This window comes from Epinephelus moara, chromosome 10 (assembly GCF_006386435.1).
Source record: "Epinephelus moara isolate mb chromosome 10, YSFRI_EMoa_1.0, whole genome shotgun sequence".
In the NCBI taxonomy this organism is placed as follows: domain Eukaryota; kingdom Metazoa; phylum Chordata; class Actinopteri; order Perciformes; family Serranidae; genus Epinephelus; species Epinephelus moara.
In genome coordinates this window covers 35,413,101-35,432,658 of record NC_065515.1, presented here as the reverse complement: position 1 = coordinate 35,432,658, position 19,558 = coordinate 35,413,101, and the positions used below count along the sequence as shown (strand labels likewise).

The window sequence follows — 19,558 nt, the reverse complement described above, 5'->3', positions numbered from 1 at the left end:
GCTGTCAAACCAGACCCGAGCCGGGGCTAGCTGGGAAGCTAGCGGAGGCTAACTGGCTGTGCTTCCCTCCGGTCATGCTGCGGCTAACGCTCCACTAGCCGCTCCCAGCTAGCTCCGGTTTGTTATTCAGGTTAAAGTGTGAAGAAGCAGTGGATCTGTCAGGCAGCTGAGTGAAGTGGAGCCTGAGGAGGAAGCACCGGTTGGCCCCAGTTTCACTACAGGCAGATTCACTCGCTACAGGGGCGAGGGAATAAAACCTAAACAGCCAACTTAGTTTGGCTTAGTTTAGCAGTTAGCGATGTCTTTCACTAACTCTCGGTCTCTTCTGTGTTTAGCTATTCCCCTGCCTACTGCAATGATGATGGTACCTGTAATAAATAAATGTAATGTAAATGTAAATGGAGGTGACTAGAAGAGCTGGTAGAAGCGCTCCATAACTGTAAGTCACTCCAGTAGCCGATGGCAGCCAACTCGGCTCGAGCCATCGCCGGATCCCGGCTAGTGCCAATACCAGGAGCTAACGCTAACATTCCTCTTCTCCGTGAGTGAGAGGGATGTTTTAGCCTGGCTACATTTTACAATGCTAATTGCAAATGTTAGCTGGGCTGCCGGGCTACTCACCTAACACTGACCCATTGTTGGGACTGAGCCGCTAATAACTCAAGCTCTGGACATTAACCCATGCTACGATTGTAACATTAAATTTAATTGAATCAACATAGCATTTTAACGCTAATTAAAACAGACATTTGACTTTATACTTAACTGTGTTAAGTATAACTGCAGCCGACCGGCTTGTAAACAATGGGCTGGAGATCAACACAGAGAGAGGGTGTGTGACGTCATGCTATAGGCTACTCCAGATGAAATTACACCTCTAGTTCTTCACATAGCGATTTTTTAATTCCTTCTATCTAGAAATGATGAATTTCTGCTTATTGCCCCTTTAAGGGTGTCCTTTAGGGCTAGTGTTTTAAGATGCTGATCGTGTAATTGGAACATCCCTGGTTCGAGCAGAAATCTTTGTTGCTTTTCATCTTCTATGTCTCTCTTCCCACTGTCAGCTCTATAAAGGCAAACATGCATAACGACAACATATTTAAATAAAATAGTAACTTTTTACTTGTTGTCTCCCATGATGGGATATATTCTGTATTTCTAACCTGACTTGGGGGAAAAAACTTGGGAGTATTCATAACATTTTGTTGTGATATTCTTCACGTATAAAGATAGCAAATGCAAGTACATACTATTCTGTCCAAATGACCAGTCCTGCAAAACTCACATCAGTCCAATACTTCTCCACATCTGTCTACCTCTGTCTGCTTTGCCAGCAATGGAGGAGAAGGGTAGTTTACAAAGCACGCAGCTCTCACATTGCTCAAACAGTCAGCTCTAATAGTTCCAACAGTATAGCAACAAATTATTTCAGCTCCAACTGCTTTGGCATACAGGAAAGGCAAATCATCTTACACGGCAGATATAAATTTAACCTTGATTTCTGGTGGGAAAATGTAAATTACAGGGAAAATGTGTATCAGCTGTGAACAAATATCTTCCTCTGAATTGGTATCTGACTTACAGATCCCACCTGAAAACTGAATATCATAATAGTTTCTCTTGCTGGTAAATGTTCTGAGGAATGAGTTTGTACAATGTATGTATTTTCAGTGACACAGAAAAACACTCAACAACTGTTCAGAACAAGTAGTATGAATACCAAAAAGCCATACTGAGAAATGAAGGCAAACCCTGCATTGCTTAATAGCTACATTTTGTTTTAATAGTTTCCACAATGAGGTCAGAATCTGCGTTATTTGTTCATCAGCCTTTTGCCAGCTTTTCCCACCTTTTTACAAGGTCATCACCAAACAGACATTTGCATGAGCTGTGTCTAAGTGTGGCCTAAACTGTGGCATCTATGAACGTTAAAAGAAAATCAGGTTGGTTTAATTACATAATTATACTTTTGATCCAGTTTTGAACAGAATATTTGCTTTGATTGTTCTTTTATTTCAAATGTACTCTAGATGAGAGGAGTCTGTGTTGACTTGCTGGAATGCAACACATGTGTTTGCTCTATTGATTACTGCAAATGATTACCAAGAAGGAAAAAACAAATAAAAGCTTACTGGAATACTCTTTTTTTATTTAGTCACTGAATGATAAACATAGCAAAGGCTACACATAGACATGGAACCATTTAAATACTAATCACATTGGATTTAAAAAATCCCCTTTCAAAAAAAAATTAAGTAGAAGACTGCTATCTGTGTGATTGTTATTTTGCTCAATGGTTTCCATGACTCATTGAGCAAACTCTACAATATAAATCTCAGTCATGTGTGTACTGATATAAGTAAGACACCCTGGGTGTTTTTGAAGTTTTATCAAGTATCCAGTGTGTTATTTAATGTGCCGTGTATGTGGTCACTTCCTCATTTTTCTGTTCCCTGTGAGGCTGAGATTGTATTTGGAGGCTGGAACAGACTTGCGTAATTCATTGAGCAATCTCTTTTTGCCTGTGAAATCCGCAGCTCGCTCTCTCTCGCTCTGTATAATAGTGTTTCAGTCTCCAGTTTCTACTCCTGTTTGGTGGTTCAGGGTGATGAAGATAAAATGCACGTAATAACCCAAAGCTGTGTCCTATTTTTGTGGATGTATATGCTGACCTTCGTAAGAAGTCAAGGTAAGCCTGAGTAGTTCAAGTAATTTGCCCCGTCATTTTTATCTTAACAGTACACTCATGGCTTGGTATTTTGCTGTGAGGATAAAATGATTTGTATTTCTTTCTTTCTTTTTTTTTTGCTGCCCCAGAATGTACCCTTGAGCAGTTTTTAAAGGGCCCCCTTTTTGATTCAAATTTCGACACAACTGATCTGGACGCCAGATACCCTGGTGGAAAACAAGTGAGAGTGAGCTGCAATGTTGGCTTCACTGGGTTTTTCAAACTGATCTGTGTCGAGGGAAAATGGCAGTCCAGAGGCACGATTTGTCAACGTGAGTAACAGTCTTTTACTGTTTGAATTTAAATATTAACTCTGCCATTTAAAGTGATAAACACTTGTTACATTATATGCAACATGTTATGCTGTATCAGTATATACTCTGTTAAATGGGCACAGCATTGTATTTGAGTGAGAACACAATGGCAAAGCAGGCTCAACTATATATTATATTATAGTATAAAATAATATACAGAGTATTATTGAATGGAAGAACCACTTATGTCATCACTGCAGTTTAGGCCATAGTTCAGATTTTTTGAAGCAGGGTTGTATGAGGTTCTTATCCATTGTCAGTGTATTAGCTACAGTACATGTCTGTCGACATACCCCAGTTTGGTGAAGCGGCAGGAGTGCCGAATTGGAAGCAAAGCAATGCACGGGGGCAGCAGCAAAATGTATTTTAGCCGCCTAAAAAACATCCCACCGAATGAAATCTCTAACAGATTAATTGTACACCATACTGACAGTATTTTCGCCTTTTTACCTTACAGTCAGACATCCCGTTCCAACGGGATAACGGGTTCAGTTCCTCATGTAGGCTCCCTTTAAAGCCGCCAGACTCCAATGACAAAAACAATAATTTTTGCTCATTGAACACAGAAGCTGCTGGTCTACCAGGGCCCCAATCAGTTAGTAAGTTTGTGTTATTGTGTGTATTGTGTGTGTGACTGTGGTGAATTTGAACTCAACACCAAAGTCACACAATAACACAAACAAAACGGATCTAGGCAGTGGTAGACCAGCAGCTCCTGTGTTTAGCGATGTTAAATCACTATATTTCTGAATGGAGTCTGGCTTTTAAGAGAGCGATATAACAGCTTCATCTCCCCGTCGAAAATCACTGTCTGACAAAAAGGTAAAACAGTGAAAACACTCTCAATATAGCACACACTTATGCTGATATTGATTGTTTCAGGTTGGACTTTTTGTAGGTGGCTAAAATATGTTTTATTGCTGACCCCATCCCACAGCAGTTGCTCGGTTTCTATGACGGACCCCAGCCTGTTTCTCTGAACTGGGGGCGTGCTCACTTCCATGCAAGTAATACATTGACTATGGATACGTACCTCATACTGTCCCACTTTAAAAACTCCAAACTATCCCTTTAACAATATATTTACCCATGTTCTCTCTAATTCTTCTGTTTAAAGCAAAATCATGTGGTCATCCTGGCGATGCTCAGTTTGCAGATTTTCATCTGGAAAAGGGAGACGATTTTGTGTTTGGGTCACAAGTTGTATACACCTGTCATAAAGGGTATGAAAATATTTAGAATCACATATTTATACTGTTGTTTCTTATGTATCTTCATGCTTGGTGCACATTATACTGTATCCCTTTGGTACTTGGCTCCTAATAAGACAAATCCATTATCCATTTTCTACATAATACTTGTTTCAGTTATCAAATGGTCAGTCGCACAAACTATCGGCGTTGCATGGCTGAAGGCTGGGATGGTGTGGTTCCTGTCTGTGAAGGTAAGAGCTGTAATAAAGCATCTTAATTATCCGGTGTCTGACACACACAGGGAGAAATGTCACTTTTGTGTCATCCCTTGAAAATATTGAATAATGTAATTGCCTTCCTGTTTATAGGTTGATGCATCTGAAAGTTTTTTGGTCATCCAACTAATTTTTTTATCATGTTTTCTCCCTCCAGCCCAACAGTGCCCAGTGATTCATGTGGACAATAATGTCCAGGTGAATGGGGACCCGGAAGAAGCAACCTATGGCAATGTAGTTCGATTCAGCTGCAAGTCCAACTCTGAAATTCTGTTTGGGTCACCAGAGATGTATTGTGATGAAAATGGAGAGTGGAGTGGCCAAATTCCAAAATGCCAAGGTACAGCAGGCTGTCCAAAATTAAAACGGGAAACACTACAAGGTCTTACTTTAAAAAAAAAAAGGAGGAAATAGAAGGAAAGGGGAAGATGTATAAAATGCCATAATAACCACTATCATTCACCCAGCAACTAATGTGAAACAAACCAAACAACAACCACTAACCACGTGATGCAACATCCACCACCATGTAACATCACATCAACCCCATAAAAATATAATTACCTCCAGTCCCAAGAACAGTTTGAAACTAAGCTGTCATTCATGGTTATTACCTCCAAGGGCTCTAGTTTCGCAGACCGGGCGAGGCGGGGGCGCAGCGCACCTGCGTTTCGCCAACTGGGTGTGGCCAGGCGGATTTTGCCAGTTTGGCACACCATGCGCCTGGCGCAGCTACTGCTCTTTCCCACCTCCCTCCTACCTGCGCAAGTCAGAAAGAGGAAGGAGAGAAGGTGTGGAGTGGGTTTTACACACATCACACCAATCAAATGAGCCCCTCTCCTCGCCCTTAAATGCGCCACGCGAAGGCGTAATGAGAGTTTACTCAATTCGCCATGGCAGAAGAGAGCAGCAGCGTCAGACGGCCAAACTTCTCCCAGGAGGAAACTGATGTTTTGGTCCGGGAGGTCCAAGCTCGCAGTGTCCGAATATACGGAACTGCGAGCAGACCTCCACGGGCTGATGATGCAAAGGTAGCCTGGGAGGAGGTCACCACAATTGTAAATCAATGTTGCGTTTCTCTCGTGCGCGCGCGCTCTCTCTTTCTCTCTCGCAGTCTCACTCTGTTTCTTTTCTTTTGACTTTTCTAAGATGACAGATGCTGAATATATACTCCCTATCTGATGCTGTGGCTGTTTGTGGTTGGCTGAGAGGGATGTGAACTCATTAGTTTGCAGCTGTGTTAATCAAATCAGGTTGGGTTTCCATTACGCGTGCCAAACGTGCCAAACGGTGCCAATCCCCTTTGATCTGACATCAGATGTGACGGGACAGTCGATATAGAGATACATTTATGTGCTGATTGCAGATAGTTGCATTGAATAGTGGTTTTTGGGTATTTATTGCATCGTTAATGTGCCTGATTTTCTGGAAACCTGCCTGTGAGGTTTTGGTGACGTGTGCGCACTGTCCGCTGGTCAGCCAAACTTCGGCATAAACCGGCTGCGCTCCCCCTGCGCTGACAGTAGACCTGGTTTCAGCTGGCGAGCCTTTAGCGCACCTTCGGCGAAGCCTTTTGGCACGAAACTGTCACTGTGCCAAGCTGGATCTGTCGACACCTCCCCCTGCTGCGCCGCCACACCCATCTCGGCGTACCTCGGTCTGCCAAACTACCAAACTGAGCGTGCCTCGGGTTGCGCTGCTCAAAACTAGCTCTGCGCGGGGTTCACCACCCTGCGCCACCCTGCACTGCGCCGGGAAACTAGAGCCCCAAATGTCTAAAATGGGACATCATTTTACTTTTGAATCATGTCAGTCAGTGGTTACTCTTCATTTGCATTTTTGTAAACAAGTTATAATCATGCTCGTTTCTATTCTTCAACAGCGATAATATGTGCAGTACCCAATATTGAAAATGGCTACGTACCTGGAAATATCCAAGAGTACAAAGAACATGAAGTCCTTCACTATGAGTGTAATGCTGGATATAAACGTGCTGAAGAGAGACCTTCAAAATGCACAAAACTAGGAATAAGAGCAGAGTGGAGCCCCACACCTGCATGCGAAGGTATGTATAACCTGATTAATGCAATTTATTGGTTATACCGCACTAATTAGTCCAACTTGGTGCTAACAGATAATATGTTTAATTTCCCAACAAATGCAGAAATAAAATGTAAACTGACACTGCCGCCAGTGGAGGGAACCAGGTATGAACCTACTCACAGAAATCTATTTTCACCTCGTGACACACTGAGAGTCATATGTGGAGAGAAGTACTGGATTTCTACTCATCAAGACGCCTCAGCAGTAACTACATGCAAAGATGATGGAGAATGGACTATCAGACCAATATGCCAAGGTATAAAACTACATGGGCTTTAGTGCCATAGACAGATTATGAGCTTTTTTACTGTGCTTGTAAGATTCATTCACCCATGATGATGATGATAATCAATTGTATCATTATTACTAGAGGTAAGATGCAGCAATCAAAGACCGCAACATGTGCATTCCTGGCAAGTCAACTGGTGGCAACGAATAGGATTGGGTGACACTGTAAGTTATTGGTGTAGGGATGGCTACAGGAGGACAGGTGGTGCCACCCGGGCCACATGCAAAAGAGACGGATGGAATCCAGATCCACTTTGTCAAGGTATTGTGAAGTTAACCGTGCGTTTTTGACATTACTGTAATTTTGTATCCATATTTGAGAAAGTGAGGAAAGAGCTTTTTGTCCAGTTAGGGTGGAAAGTTTTAACTCTAATGGCTGATTTCCACCAAAAGGTCCCAGAAACAAAGAGTGGCTTAACTGTGGAAAACAATTGGTAATCTCAGAACATCTGCTATCAGTCTGATTGCAATATAGCCTCTGGCTGAAACAGCCAATATATCAGGAGTTCTGGTGTAGCCAGTGGATATCCAGGCCAAGACTTCCTCTTTTATGCAGTGATCACAGTTAACAGATTGATTTTTAAATTGCAGTTATACTCTCTTGCTGTTATAACCGGCTGCTATACTCGTCCTTGTACATTGCACTTTTAAATTGCATTTGTACTCTTTTTATTCTTTTTAATCTTTATTTTTTATTTATTTATTTATTTTTTCTGGTCATTTTGCTGTTGTTGTATTGGACCACTGCACTCCTAGGTGACGTTATTGTTATTGTATATGTATATTTTGTACTGTATGTTGGCCATGGTGGCAATCCAGTTTCCCCTTGGGGATTATTAAAGTTAATCCAATCCAATCCAATCCAATCCAATTAACAACTTGAGACAAATCCAGTCAACATTTCCATGAACAGATATCTGCATATTAATGGATATGTTAGACATATTTTATCAGAAAAATAGAGAAAATAACAATTCTGCAATTACTGAAAAGTTTGTTAATAAAAGACTATAAACAAATGCTTTTTATATGAAAATGTTCTATATCAGTCGACATCCATTTGAGGGTCCCCAAAAAGTTCTGTCAGGTCAAGCACACCCTACATTGCAACTTCAGTTGTATTGTGTCATACGCCTTAGCCCCTAATGGTTTCAAAGACCATGTCCCTGCCTTCATTGAATAGCCTTGATGAAAATGCAGAAGTACAATCTGTAGTTCGAGCAAAAGCCCTAGAGCCAGCGAGAGCAAGGAGATCTGGGCGCTGGTAAGATGGAGGAAAGTTCATAATGATTCATTTACATAAACTATCCACATTGTTATGATACAAAGCTGGTTGAAAGTCATCAAACTATCTCCCTAACTACAAGGTTACATCATGTTCACCCCCATATACACCACTTACCCCACAACATAAAAACAGAAATAACTGTTGGTGATCATGTTTACAAAAAAAGCTGGTGCCACGTTATTGTTGGAAAACAACCACAGTCAGGTAATCATTAATATTTTGTAATTCTACTACCACTCTGTCAAACACTTTAAATCTCTTGGTGTCTTTGTTTGCAGTCCCATTGCTAAGTTACGTGTGTGTGTACTAATGTAGCCCACTTATGTAACATAGAAGCTGATTCTTTATACTGCTGGCAGCAACAACACAGTCAATGTGTACAGTAGTTCATAACTGATTTTTTTTATTACAGAAATCACATGCGACAGAGAAGATGTCCCAAATGCAAAAATAATCACCAATGACAAGCAGACATACAAATACTATGAACGGGCCAGTTATGAGTGCGAGGAAGGTTATCAAGGACAATTTACTCTCACCTGTGGGGAACGTGGTTGGCACGGGAATGCACAATGCACAGGTAAAGTTTTGTTGTTTGTTAGTTTTTTTGTTTTTTTTATCTCTGTCTTTGCATGCATGGATTTTGAATACAGTTTAAGAAATTATGATATCGGCTAAATCTGTCAAACTTAACTCCAAGTCAATATCAAATACAATGACTTTGTGATCATTCAGTCAGAAAACAGTGAAGCTCCTGTCTGATAAATTAATCACAACAAGGGGGAAAGTCCAAACTAATGTGATGTCATCAGCATCTGCGTCTGTTCTGTATGAAAGCCTTCCCCTTCAGCTGACGAAATCCCCACTAAAACAAATCATTCCATATAACGAGAGCTGTTGAACATTGTGCTGATCTTAATGTAACATAACTAAGATCTGGAATCAAAGACAGTTACATTGTGATGTTGCCACTTTTACTTATGGTGAAACTCCTTTTTTTTGTTTCCCAGAGGTAACGTGCGACAGAAGGGAATACAGAAACACGGAGATAGTTGGGAGCTATAAGTACGAATACAGGTACAATGACCAGGTCCAGTATATCTGCAAGAATGGTCACGAGGGAAGTTTTAATATGACCTGTAAGGAAACAGGTTGGATCGGATCTCCAGACTGTACAAGTAAGACAATAAAAAACACAATACAGTCAAAAGTACAATATTTTGCTTTTTCCATCCCTTTGTAAACTGATATTTTTAGGCTTACACCACAATTGAGGATATTTTGAACAGGCTTGTTGTAAACACACAACTAGTCGTCACTCATTATGACTTATGTCTGTGGGGATCACAGCTCCATGCCTCGTGTCCAACTTTACAAATCGCCTGGCAAAAATATCCTCAATTTCTTCATTCTTAAAAGTTCTACATGTGTGTATTTAAAGACTTTTGGTAAATGTCCCATATTACTCTGCTCATTCTGAAGCACTGCAAGATATGAGATGGGACAAGGGGAGGTACCTTACTTTCTGACTCTGTCTTTAATTGCTCTTTCTATAGTTTCAGTGTTTACTTATGTTTTTATTTATTTGTACTTTTTTGTGTCTTAGTGATGCTGCAACAACCAAATTTCCTCACTAATAGGATCAGTAAAGGCTTTGCGTATCTTATCTTCCTTGGAGACAAGACATCTTATATGAAAACAGTTGTTTTAAACCTGCTAAATTTCACGGTAACACCTGAGGGGTGTGTAAATTATGTCACAGTTTTGTTTAATCTGTTTCAGAGAGATATTGTAAAAAACTTCACATCGACCATGCCGACATCACCCGCAATGAAAAGGAAACTTACAGCCACAATGAACGGGTCCAGTATGCATGCACGCACGAAGGAGGAAAAGTTTTCACTGTTACCTGTGAGCAAAGTGTTTGGACTGGGGTTCAGAAGTGTGCAGGTAAGAACACACACCAAAAACAAATACAGTTTAAAGATTAATTACAGTGTGGTGTGATCAGGGTTTGTGTGTTGTCATAGCAAAATAAATTAATATCTTTTAGAAGCTAAAAAAAAATCTACAGCGACATAAAATTGAAACTGCAATGTTAGTTTGATTACCCAGTCTAGTCAGATTAATTGCAGCCCATCTGGGACTGACCTCTCACTCACTAAGAACAGTGTGCGCTCTATATTGGCTTTTTCCTTTGCATCGACTAGGGTTCTATTCCAACCTGCAGCCCTTTGCCTCATGTCATGAACGGCTTACCAGCTGTTTACGACTGCCTTCACATTCACAGATGCTCTCCGACTCTGGTGTGTGAAACAACTGCTTTCCCCATGATACACCTCTCGGCAAACATATTTCTTGAATAGAGAAATGGGGACATGGCAGGATGGTGATCGCAGATAGTGGGCCTGTCAATTTAGAATGATTCTGATTCACCAAAATACACACAGTGTTGGTGCAAAATCAGCCGGTGCGCACGTCATGAATTTGACAGTCTGTGTTTAGGCACAGGAGTGCTTTGAGCTAAATCCTAATGCCAGCATGCTAACATACTCAACATACTAATATGCTAACTTTTGCTATAACGTTCTCCGTTCTTCATTGACAGAATGCCCAACCCCTGAAGTTCGACATGGATTTGCAGTTGGCCCCTACAATGGCACAATATACTACACCTGTGATGAAGGCTATAAGCTTTTCACCAAAGGCTGGTGGGCTGAGGCCAAATGTAATGATGGCGAGTGGTCTGGATTTGAACTATGCATCGGTAATGACTCTTTAATGCCTCACAGACTTAGTTGTAACCAGCATTAAGCCAACCAAAAAAATCAAGCTGTTTGTCATTTTTAGGTTTCATTTTAGGTAATTACATGAGAAATCAGTAAAGGTTTATAGAAATACACAAAGATAGAAACAATGAGTATTTTTAAAGAGAGGTGAAACCCACCTACTCCCATGCTATGCATTGGCAGTGAACACATCTTGCCCTGAGTCATCACATTCATCACAGAAAGCCATATCCGATATTACCACAGCAACCGCATATTTTTTGTTTTATTAGGCTATACACCTATACCTATACATCAGCCAAAACATTAAAACCACTGATAGGTGAAGTGAATAACTGCAATGGTGTTTGAGTGAATACCCATCCCTATTCACCTGTCAGCAGGTTTAAAGGACAACTTCGGTATTTTTCAACCTAGGCTCTATTTCCCCATGTGTATGTGTGCGTATGATTCATGGGTACCACTCGTTCTAAAATTGGTTCAGTATTGAGCCGCGAAACGAGCTAAAATGGTAACGGGGGCAAATGCGTCCCGTATAAAAGTGGTTTTTTTCGCCACTGACCGGTTCACATCGCCAGTGCTATCTCTGTAGATAGCATATTGTAGCGGCCCTGGGGCAGTGGTGAGTGTGAATGAGTGGAGTCAGCTGTCAGTCAGTGCTGGAGGAGAGAGGCGGAGGGCGTCCCCGCTCGGTATTGTAAGTGAGTATGTGTGTGTGAAGTGTGTTTTTTCGCCACTGACCGGTTCAGATCGCCAGTGCTATCTCTGTATATAGCGTACTAACTTAGCCTTTCCCTTACCTCTGGGCTGTGTGATGTCACGAGCTTTGCTCCACTGTGTCTGTAGCTCTCTCTACTCGTGGGACAGCCGTTTTCTTGAGGAAGAGGTGTTTCGGGATTGGATGTCTTCTCTTCTTCGGCTGGCAGTAGTCATCTTGGGAGAAGTGAGCACTGCAGACCCGATGGTCTGCAAGGCGCAGTGTCTGGACAGGAGTGTTAGCATCCATTTGTAGCACAACTAGCCACAATTCAGCATCTCGCTATCCGACAAAGGCAGCCAGCAATGAAAGCTGTATGGGGTGTTGGGCGATATCCTGTTCTTGCGTTCGGGAAAAAGGCACGTTTATTTGAGCACTCCAAAAACTCCAGTAACACTCCAGGGGGTAGCACGTAAAAGACTCCAAACTCTGACTCTTCTAGCGTAACACACACTTCACACACACATACTCATTTACATTACCAAGCGGGGACGCCATCCGCCTCTCTGCTCCAACACTGACTGACAGCTGACTCCACTCATACCACACTTACCACTGCCCCAGGGTCGCTACAATATGCTATCTACAGAGATAGCACTGGCGATGTGAACCGGTCAGTGGCGAAAAAAGCACTTTTAATGCGCAAACTTATACGGGACGCATTTTCCCCCGTTGCGGTTTTAGCTCGTTTTACGGCTCAATACTGAACCAATTGTAGAACGAGTGGTACCCATGAATCATACGCACACATACACATGGGGAAATAGAGCCCAGGTTGAAAAATACCGAAGTTGTCTTTTAATGTTTTGGCTGATCGGTGTATGAACAAATTGTGTGTTAGTTTAAATTAGCTAAAAATGCCTTTTTTTGTTTGTTTGTTTGTTTTTTTGTTTTGTTTTTTACAAGTGACAGCCGTGATGCAGGCTAATTATGAAAGGAAATTTGTTTATTCATTGCTAACACAAAATTTGTGAGCAACCATATATATAGACCTAACTGGTTGTGTTTGTATTTAGAAAATGAAAAGTGTGGAAAGATTCCTGTGATTCCTAATGCGGATGTGACACCTCCACGTAGAGAAGACCAAAGCTACAGGATTACCTGTAAGGAAGGGTACAGGGCTCAGGTTGAACACTTTAGTTGTCGCCAGGGAAAATGGCATTTTGGTGGATTTTCCCCCAGAACTATCTGTACACGTGAGTCATCTTCAGTTTTGTATTATCACATGTACAGTTTTAGGTTACGCCATGGAATCTTTTTATTAATACTGTACATGTTTTCATCTCTTGCAGCAAACGGCAATCTCTGCAGTCCCCCACCTAAAGTTCCCAATGCAGTTGTTGTGACTGAATATCAGAGGGATTTCTTGTCTGACTCTAGAGTAACTTATACGTGCCGTAATAAGTATACCCTAATAGACGGAGAAGACACAATTCGATGCATAGATGGGAAATGGGAGACGAAGGACATTGAGTGCACACGTACGTATATCCAAAAGCATTTCACAAAGTCATACACAGAAAGCTTTGACAAGATTCCAGTTTTAAAGCTAAAATATGTAGCCTGCTGACTTTTCATAATGTCTGATTAAGGTGAGAGAAAAATCATGATCTTTTGGTTAAATTCAGGAAAAGTATCCAGGGATTAGTGACACAATGTGTTTATTAACATTTAACAGAAACCACAATATTTCCTAACCTTAACCAAAGTGCTTACATTGCCTAAACCAAAGCACATGCTGGACTCAGGATGTTGACCCTGACTCTGGTGTTGAAGACCTGTGCTTCCAGGAAGTGATTATGTTTGACACCACAATTTAAACAGGGGAAAACTAATTAGTAACATGTTAAATATTTTCAAGGAGAACTTTAACAACAAAATACATAAACTTCAACACAGACAAAAATAGATATATGGATGGGGATATCATAAAGTATCGATGTGTCATATCTGGTGTTGATGGCGATGCAACATGTGCCAATACCAAGTGGAATAAATCAGCAGAATGTAAAGGTAAGGAGAAAGTCAAAGAAGATGAAAAGGATATGTTTAAATTTCTTTTAAGCCCACCTTAGCACAGTACTCACAAACAATATATAGGTTGAAAGAGATATGGGTCACCACTGTATTCACTCCTCCTCTCCATACTGGTCATAAAGACATCACTGTAAAAAGATGGGGGACAAAATCCACAGTCACTGCTTTGTGTAAAAATGCATTTTTGAGTTATAGGTTATGCACCAAACAACACTATGCATAACAAAACATGAGAAAAATAAAACATGCTTGGGGATGATTAAAGAGTTTTACTGCAAAAACCAGACGGTGTCTGAGAACTGGATGCTTGATTTACACACACTGCTTGTTGAGATGTGATGCTGAACACAGAAATTTTCTCCCACAGCTCCCACTGAGGAACAGTGACGCTGATTTTGTTGGAGGTCTAAAGAAGTCATTTTGCATCGGTTGTTTGGAGAAAGAAAAGTGCATTTGTTGTCTGCATTATTCACACTGATGAGTCATTTGATACACAATACATGATCATGATACATAGAAGTGTTGGACAGTGAATTACTTTATCAATCATTTGTGTAATAAAGTGATCTGAAATGATACAGCTTTGCCATATTGAATAAAAGATACAGAAATTACAAAGGCTTTTTTCATTATTACTATTGTCATAATTATGATGACTAAATATATGAAGTGTAAAAAGTTATGGGGGAGGCATTTAGAGCATTTAGGGTGTGAAAGTGTTGCTGAGCTGTGTGTTGGTGCAGAATTTCATAAATAGTTCTAAAAAGGCAAAATTAAGTTTTATGAGTGCAAAAGAAGAAGAAAAAAAGCTTTCTTAAATCATAGAACCCATCAACTCGTAGGAATAAACATACAGCTTGTAAGCAAAGTTTCAAAAGTGGCTCCAGGTTTTCTAAACTAGGTTTCATCTCGGAAGAAAATATTCTGTGTCAGTCATCTCTCTCAGTAGTGTGGCCCACTGTGAAGTTTGAATTTAAAGATTATCTCCTGCATTTCAATTACCCAGCACTGTGTTTCATGAAAGGGCATTTAGTGCATGTATGACACATATAAATGACAAAGAAGTTGCGTTTGTCAAAACTGAATATATCAAATTTAAGCATGTGCACAACACACTTGGCTAATCTCATTTTTTTTTTAACTCTGGCCAAACAGTTTAATTAACACATAAAAATGCTGCGTAATGTGAAAAGGAATCTTTGATAGTCCAGAGTGACAAAACAGCATTTTAGATCAAACACAGCTCAACATGAATTAATATTTGTAATTGGGATTTCTGTAACACATCTCTAAAAACATTTATTACTAACTGCCTATCCTGTGAAGGGTCACAGGGGGGCTGGAGCCTATCCCAGCTGACACTGGTCAAGAGGTGGGGTACACCATGGACAGATCACCAGACTATCACAGGGCTGACAAACAAATACTTATCCAAGATTCATTTACATAGTGCATTATACAAATTATTATACATACATTGTTATGTTACATACATAAGTTATACATACAAATTACAGAATTGCATAAAAGCAACATTTTAAAAATGTGTTTTGAGCAAAGATTTAGAAGAAGACAGTGACTCAGAAAACTTCATGGTCCTTGAAAGAGTTGACAATCGTAATGTGCATTTTTTTCAGTCTGCTCACACAAGGAAAGGCAACTTTATTTATACCGCACATTTCAAACACAGAGGCAGGTCAAATGGTTTTACATATAAAACAAAACATAAAAAGGCAAACAAAATTTTAAAATTAGATTTTAAAAAAAATAGATAAAATCAAAGAAAATGAAATAAAATATGATAGAATACAGTAAGAATACAGTTACACTGCAGTAGTAAGTAGGCAAATTAAATAAAAGTGCAATAGAGAAACAGAATAATAATAATATAAAGAGTTTTTAATTTACAGTTGATATGTTTGTCGGGCTAAATATTCAATCTCCCATACGTAAATTGTAACACAGTTGCATCCAATCAAAGTTTAACATTTTTAGGTTTTTAAGGCTAATATTTGGTTTATGATTGAAATTAGAAGCTTAGGTAACGGTATGAATGGGGGTTCAGCATGTTGAATGCAAGTCAATACAGTGTCCTCAACAACAGAAAAACAAGTGACAGTGACACGTGATGAATTCAGCTCTGAAATTGATGTACTGTTCAGTATGAATCATTTTAGTGCAATATAAACAGTGTTGCTCTCTCAGTACCATCAGTACAATTTACCGCAGTGGAATTGCTTCATTGACTATTTGTTCCACTTATTGATTTTTACAATGGACTTTGTACTGTAGTATCAACACTATTGACGAAACATTGAGTGTGGTAATCAAACTGGACAGAGACTGTTTAATCATCAGCAGATACTCACAAACATATCAGACCTCAAACTTTTTAGTCTGTATTTCTATGCAGTCCCCTGGGATAATATAATCATCTTGTATGTGCTGCATTCAAGGCCAATAGTTCATGTTGGCCTTAATGCTGCTGGTATTTGTTTTGGTTGTTGTTGTTTATACTGTCAGGTCAAATCTGATGTGATTTATCAGCAGTGTTTCCTGACATCTGTCCCAAAAGTTTATTTATCTTATCTCATCAGAAAATTTGTTTTTTTGTGGTTGAAAGCAAACTCCCTTGCAGTATTTAATGAATTCATTTGATATAAATATACACGAAGAGTCCATACAATTATTATTATTGCACAAAAGATACTGTACATTATGTGAAAAATACGTGCTGTGTGTGTTCCCATGTGTCACGTTGTGTTCATTCAGCCTTGTGCAATCCCACTGGGCAGTCCATGTTATAACCCTCGGTACTTCCCAAGGACCACGGCTGGGGACACAGAAAACAGAGTGTGTCAAAGAAGTTAGCCTCAGTTAGACTCTCGTTTGTGACTGCACACCTGCTCATCGAAATGCGATTGGCTTTAATGCTTTTGTGTCTCCAACTGTGGGGGAAGGTGGAAGTTTCTTTATCACAGAATGGTAAGACAGACTTTTTTAAGCACTCGCTTTCTGAAGGGGCTTATGGTTCACGAAAGAAGGATCTAATGTAAGCATGTGATGCTTGGCTTAATTACAGTATGGTGTACAGTCTTAAAGTTATATTCTTACCTAGTTGCACCACTAAAGATATTCAGATTTACATGTTTTTATTTGAATCTGATTGGCATCTGTAACACACACCTGTTAAGAAGATATGTCCAATTTCCTCTTTTCTTCCTCATGTTGCTGTTTGTCAGCATGTTCAGTGCTCCCAGATGTTCCACACTCCCAACTGTCACAGGAGACCAAAAAAGCAGCTTACCAAACAGGAGACGTGATACATTTCACTTGTGAAACTGGTTATATATCGGGCCCAGCCATCAGATATATGTGTACTGACGGAGGCTGGATTGCAGTCCGTGAGGGAAAGTGCTACCGTGAGTTAAATGGCTTTCTGCTCGACTCTTTATTTTGTTGCAACTTGGGTGACTGCAGTAATCAGGTTACAACAAATGTGAATCCTTTAGAAGTTGGAATTCGGTATATTTTAAAAGTTTCAAAATGTCCAGAGTAGTTTGATGGATTGTTGACACAATTGTAATTAAATGTAATTAATTTTCCACACTTAGAGACAAAAATTACACGTGCTTGCTCACATTTGGAAATATCTGAATAACCTTTGACTTCACTGTCCAAAAGTAACTGTAATTAATCAGATGGTACTAAGAGAGTTAAAACAAATGCTGCATTATGTTGTTGACAAAAATTCTAATAACTAGACATCCACCTGCTTCTTCAAAGCAACAAACTAATAACATGTCTGCTGCACAATATAGTGTTATTATCAAAAGAACAAAGCTGGAACAAAATCATGTCACTGTCAGCTTGCCATTGCTTTCAAATAAAATCCAACAAAGAAGCCTGAAGGACTAAAGTTCAAAATAGACTTCTTAAAAAATCACCTTCTAAGAAACTATATGATGAATAATCTTTTTCTCTGTTTTCAGTGAAGCCATGTGAACTTCCTGATGACACACCCAATGGCTATTATCAAATCATCCGCGGTGAAGAGTTTGTTTTTGGTACAACAATCAAATACTTTTGTTATGAAGGGTATGTGCATTTAGAACAGTTATCCCATAAACAAAATGGCAACACAGCCATTAAAATATAAGGACATTTTTTTCAATGTTTATTCATGTTTGTCATGTAAATATGGTACTGTATATTGTGACATATTGTCATCTGGTGCACCAGTACCTTAGCTTTTACAGGAAGAGTTGCTGTGACAAATATGGTAATAAACACAAAGAAATGTCCCAATATGTGCTTACAACAATGTTACTGTTTATCACACTGTTTATTGCAGGTATCAAATGGTGAGTAAGGTAGACACCAGGACATGTTTGCTGGACAAATGGACCAATCACGTGCCAACATGTGAACGTAAGTCTATGTATTTGGAACATTTTGCTCAGATGAAGTTTTTATTTTATTGAAGTACAATATGCTGACTTTTCAGCATCTCAGTTGCAAAGTCAGAGGAGCTCTTACAGGCACCCCTGGTCCGGGTAATAAAAGTCAAAGGTGTGGACTCAAGTCACAAATTTGATGACCTTTGACTTGGACTTTACCACCAATGATTTGTGACTTTACATGGACTTGAGCCAATAGACTTCAAAATACTAGATGCCTTCCCCTGAGCCCAAAGATTAAAAATAAAAGTGTGTCACAAGTATATTCCTTTTCCCAATCAACTCACATTAACACTACTGATTCCCAGCAGTCGACAGTTAATTTCTCAAATCTACTTTGTCTGAACCAATCTGACAGCATCCAGTCAAGTTGCAGGAGTGAACCATGAAGAGCATTACAACAGCATTACAACATTATGCTGCTCAGCGCCAGTTGGGAAAAAAAAGATACCAAAGTAATTTCATTCACATACCATGAATATGCGATAGTCAACAAAAAGCAAATTTCAGTGTGTAAAACGTGGGGGTCAGAAATTACAAAGATGTAATAACTTCCAACTAACTTGTTTTAACAAATAAATCAATTTTTTTTAAAGCATTCATGAGTTTTGGAAATTTAATATATTATGACTGTTGTTAAAATGGCTTTACATTTGGTGAAAAGACACAATATGACTTCTTTAAGACTCGAAACTTCAGGTTTAGGATTTGGGACTTGTCATGCTTGACCCAGGACTTGAGTGCAAAGGCTTGAAACTGTTGGGAATTACAATAGTAGGCCTCACAGGGGCACCATTAATGTTGGGAACAATACTGGGCATCACACAGAGGCACCAAAAATTTTGTGATCTAAGTACAAGTGCTATGTTTTACATGGTGGCACCATTTGTTGGGACTTAAGCCTTAACACAGGCCTGACCTCGTAATAGATCTCCAATTAAAGTATTAAATTGGCTATCTCAAATAATTAATAATAATAATGAATTATGTTAAATAATGTGACTTAATTTACATTAAAGATATCAGTCTCATAAAGTTTATTAAACTATCGAAATTTCGGAATCTGAATTTTGATTAATAATTAAAATAATAACCAAAACCAAAATTAACAGTGACGCCTGAAGGATTTCAGAGTTCTTGATGTAGCAGAGGTTGACTATTCATTCACTCTTGTGCAACATTAAACAGACAGCAGGTGCGGTTCCAAAAATATATTTATTCATAAAGGAAGCAAAGCAAAACAAAACACACAGATTCAAACTTACTAACTAACTATACAAGCTTGGTGTGTGTGTGTGTGTGTGTGTGTATGTAAGAAAGAGAGAG

General features: G+C 39.5%; 1 protein-coding gene across 2 annotated transcripts; it reads left to right on the top strand.

Annotated features, from left to right (window-relative positions):
• The first annotated feature begins 2,387 nt into the window (after positions 1-2,387).
• On the top strand, positions 2,388-18,603 carry LOC126396138 (complement factor H-like). 2 transcript variants are annotated; one of them, XM_050053967.1, is made up of 16 exons: positions 2,388-2,689; positions 2,818-3,000; positions 4,160-4,265; positions 4,410-4,486; positions 4,668-4,850; positions 6,393-6,575; positions 6,675-6,869; positions 6,984-7,163; positions 8,602-8,769; positions 9,200-9,367; positions 9,972-10,139; positions 10,798-10,956; positions 12,752-12,931; positions 13,028-13,216; positions 17,765-17,870; positions 18,127-18,603. In XM_050053967.1, the coding sequence occupies exons 1-16, from the start codon at positions 2,620-2,622 to the stop codon at positions 18,254-18,256; spliced, it is 2,445 nt and encodes an 814-aa protein (XP_049909924.1). In that variant the 5' UTR covers positions 2,388-2,619; the 3' UTR covers positions 18,257-18,603. The 2 variants fall into 2 exon arrangements, with proteins under 2 accessions (XP_049909924.1, XP_049909925.1); XM_050053968.1 differs by lacking the exons at positions 17,765-17,870; positions 18,127-18,603 and adding an exon at positions 14,140-14,390 and having other exon boundaries at positions 2,393-2,689.
• The last annotated feature ends 955 nt before the right edge of the window (positions 18,604-19,558 follow it).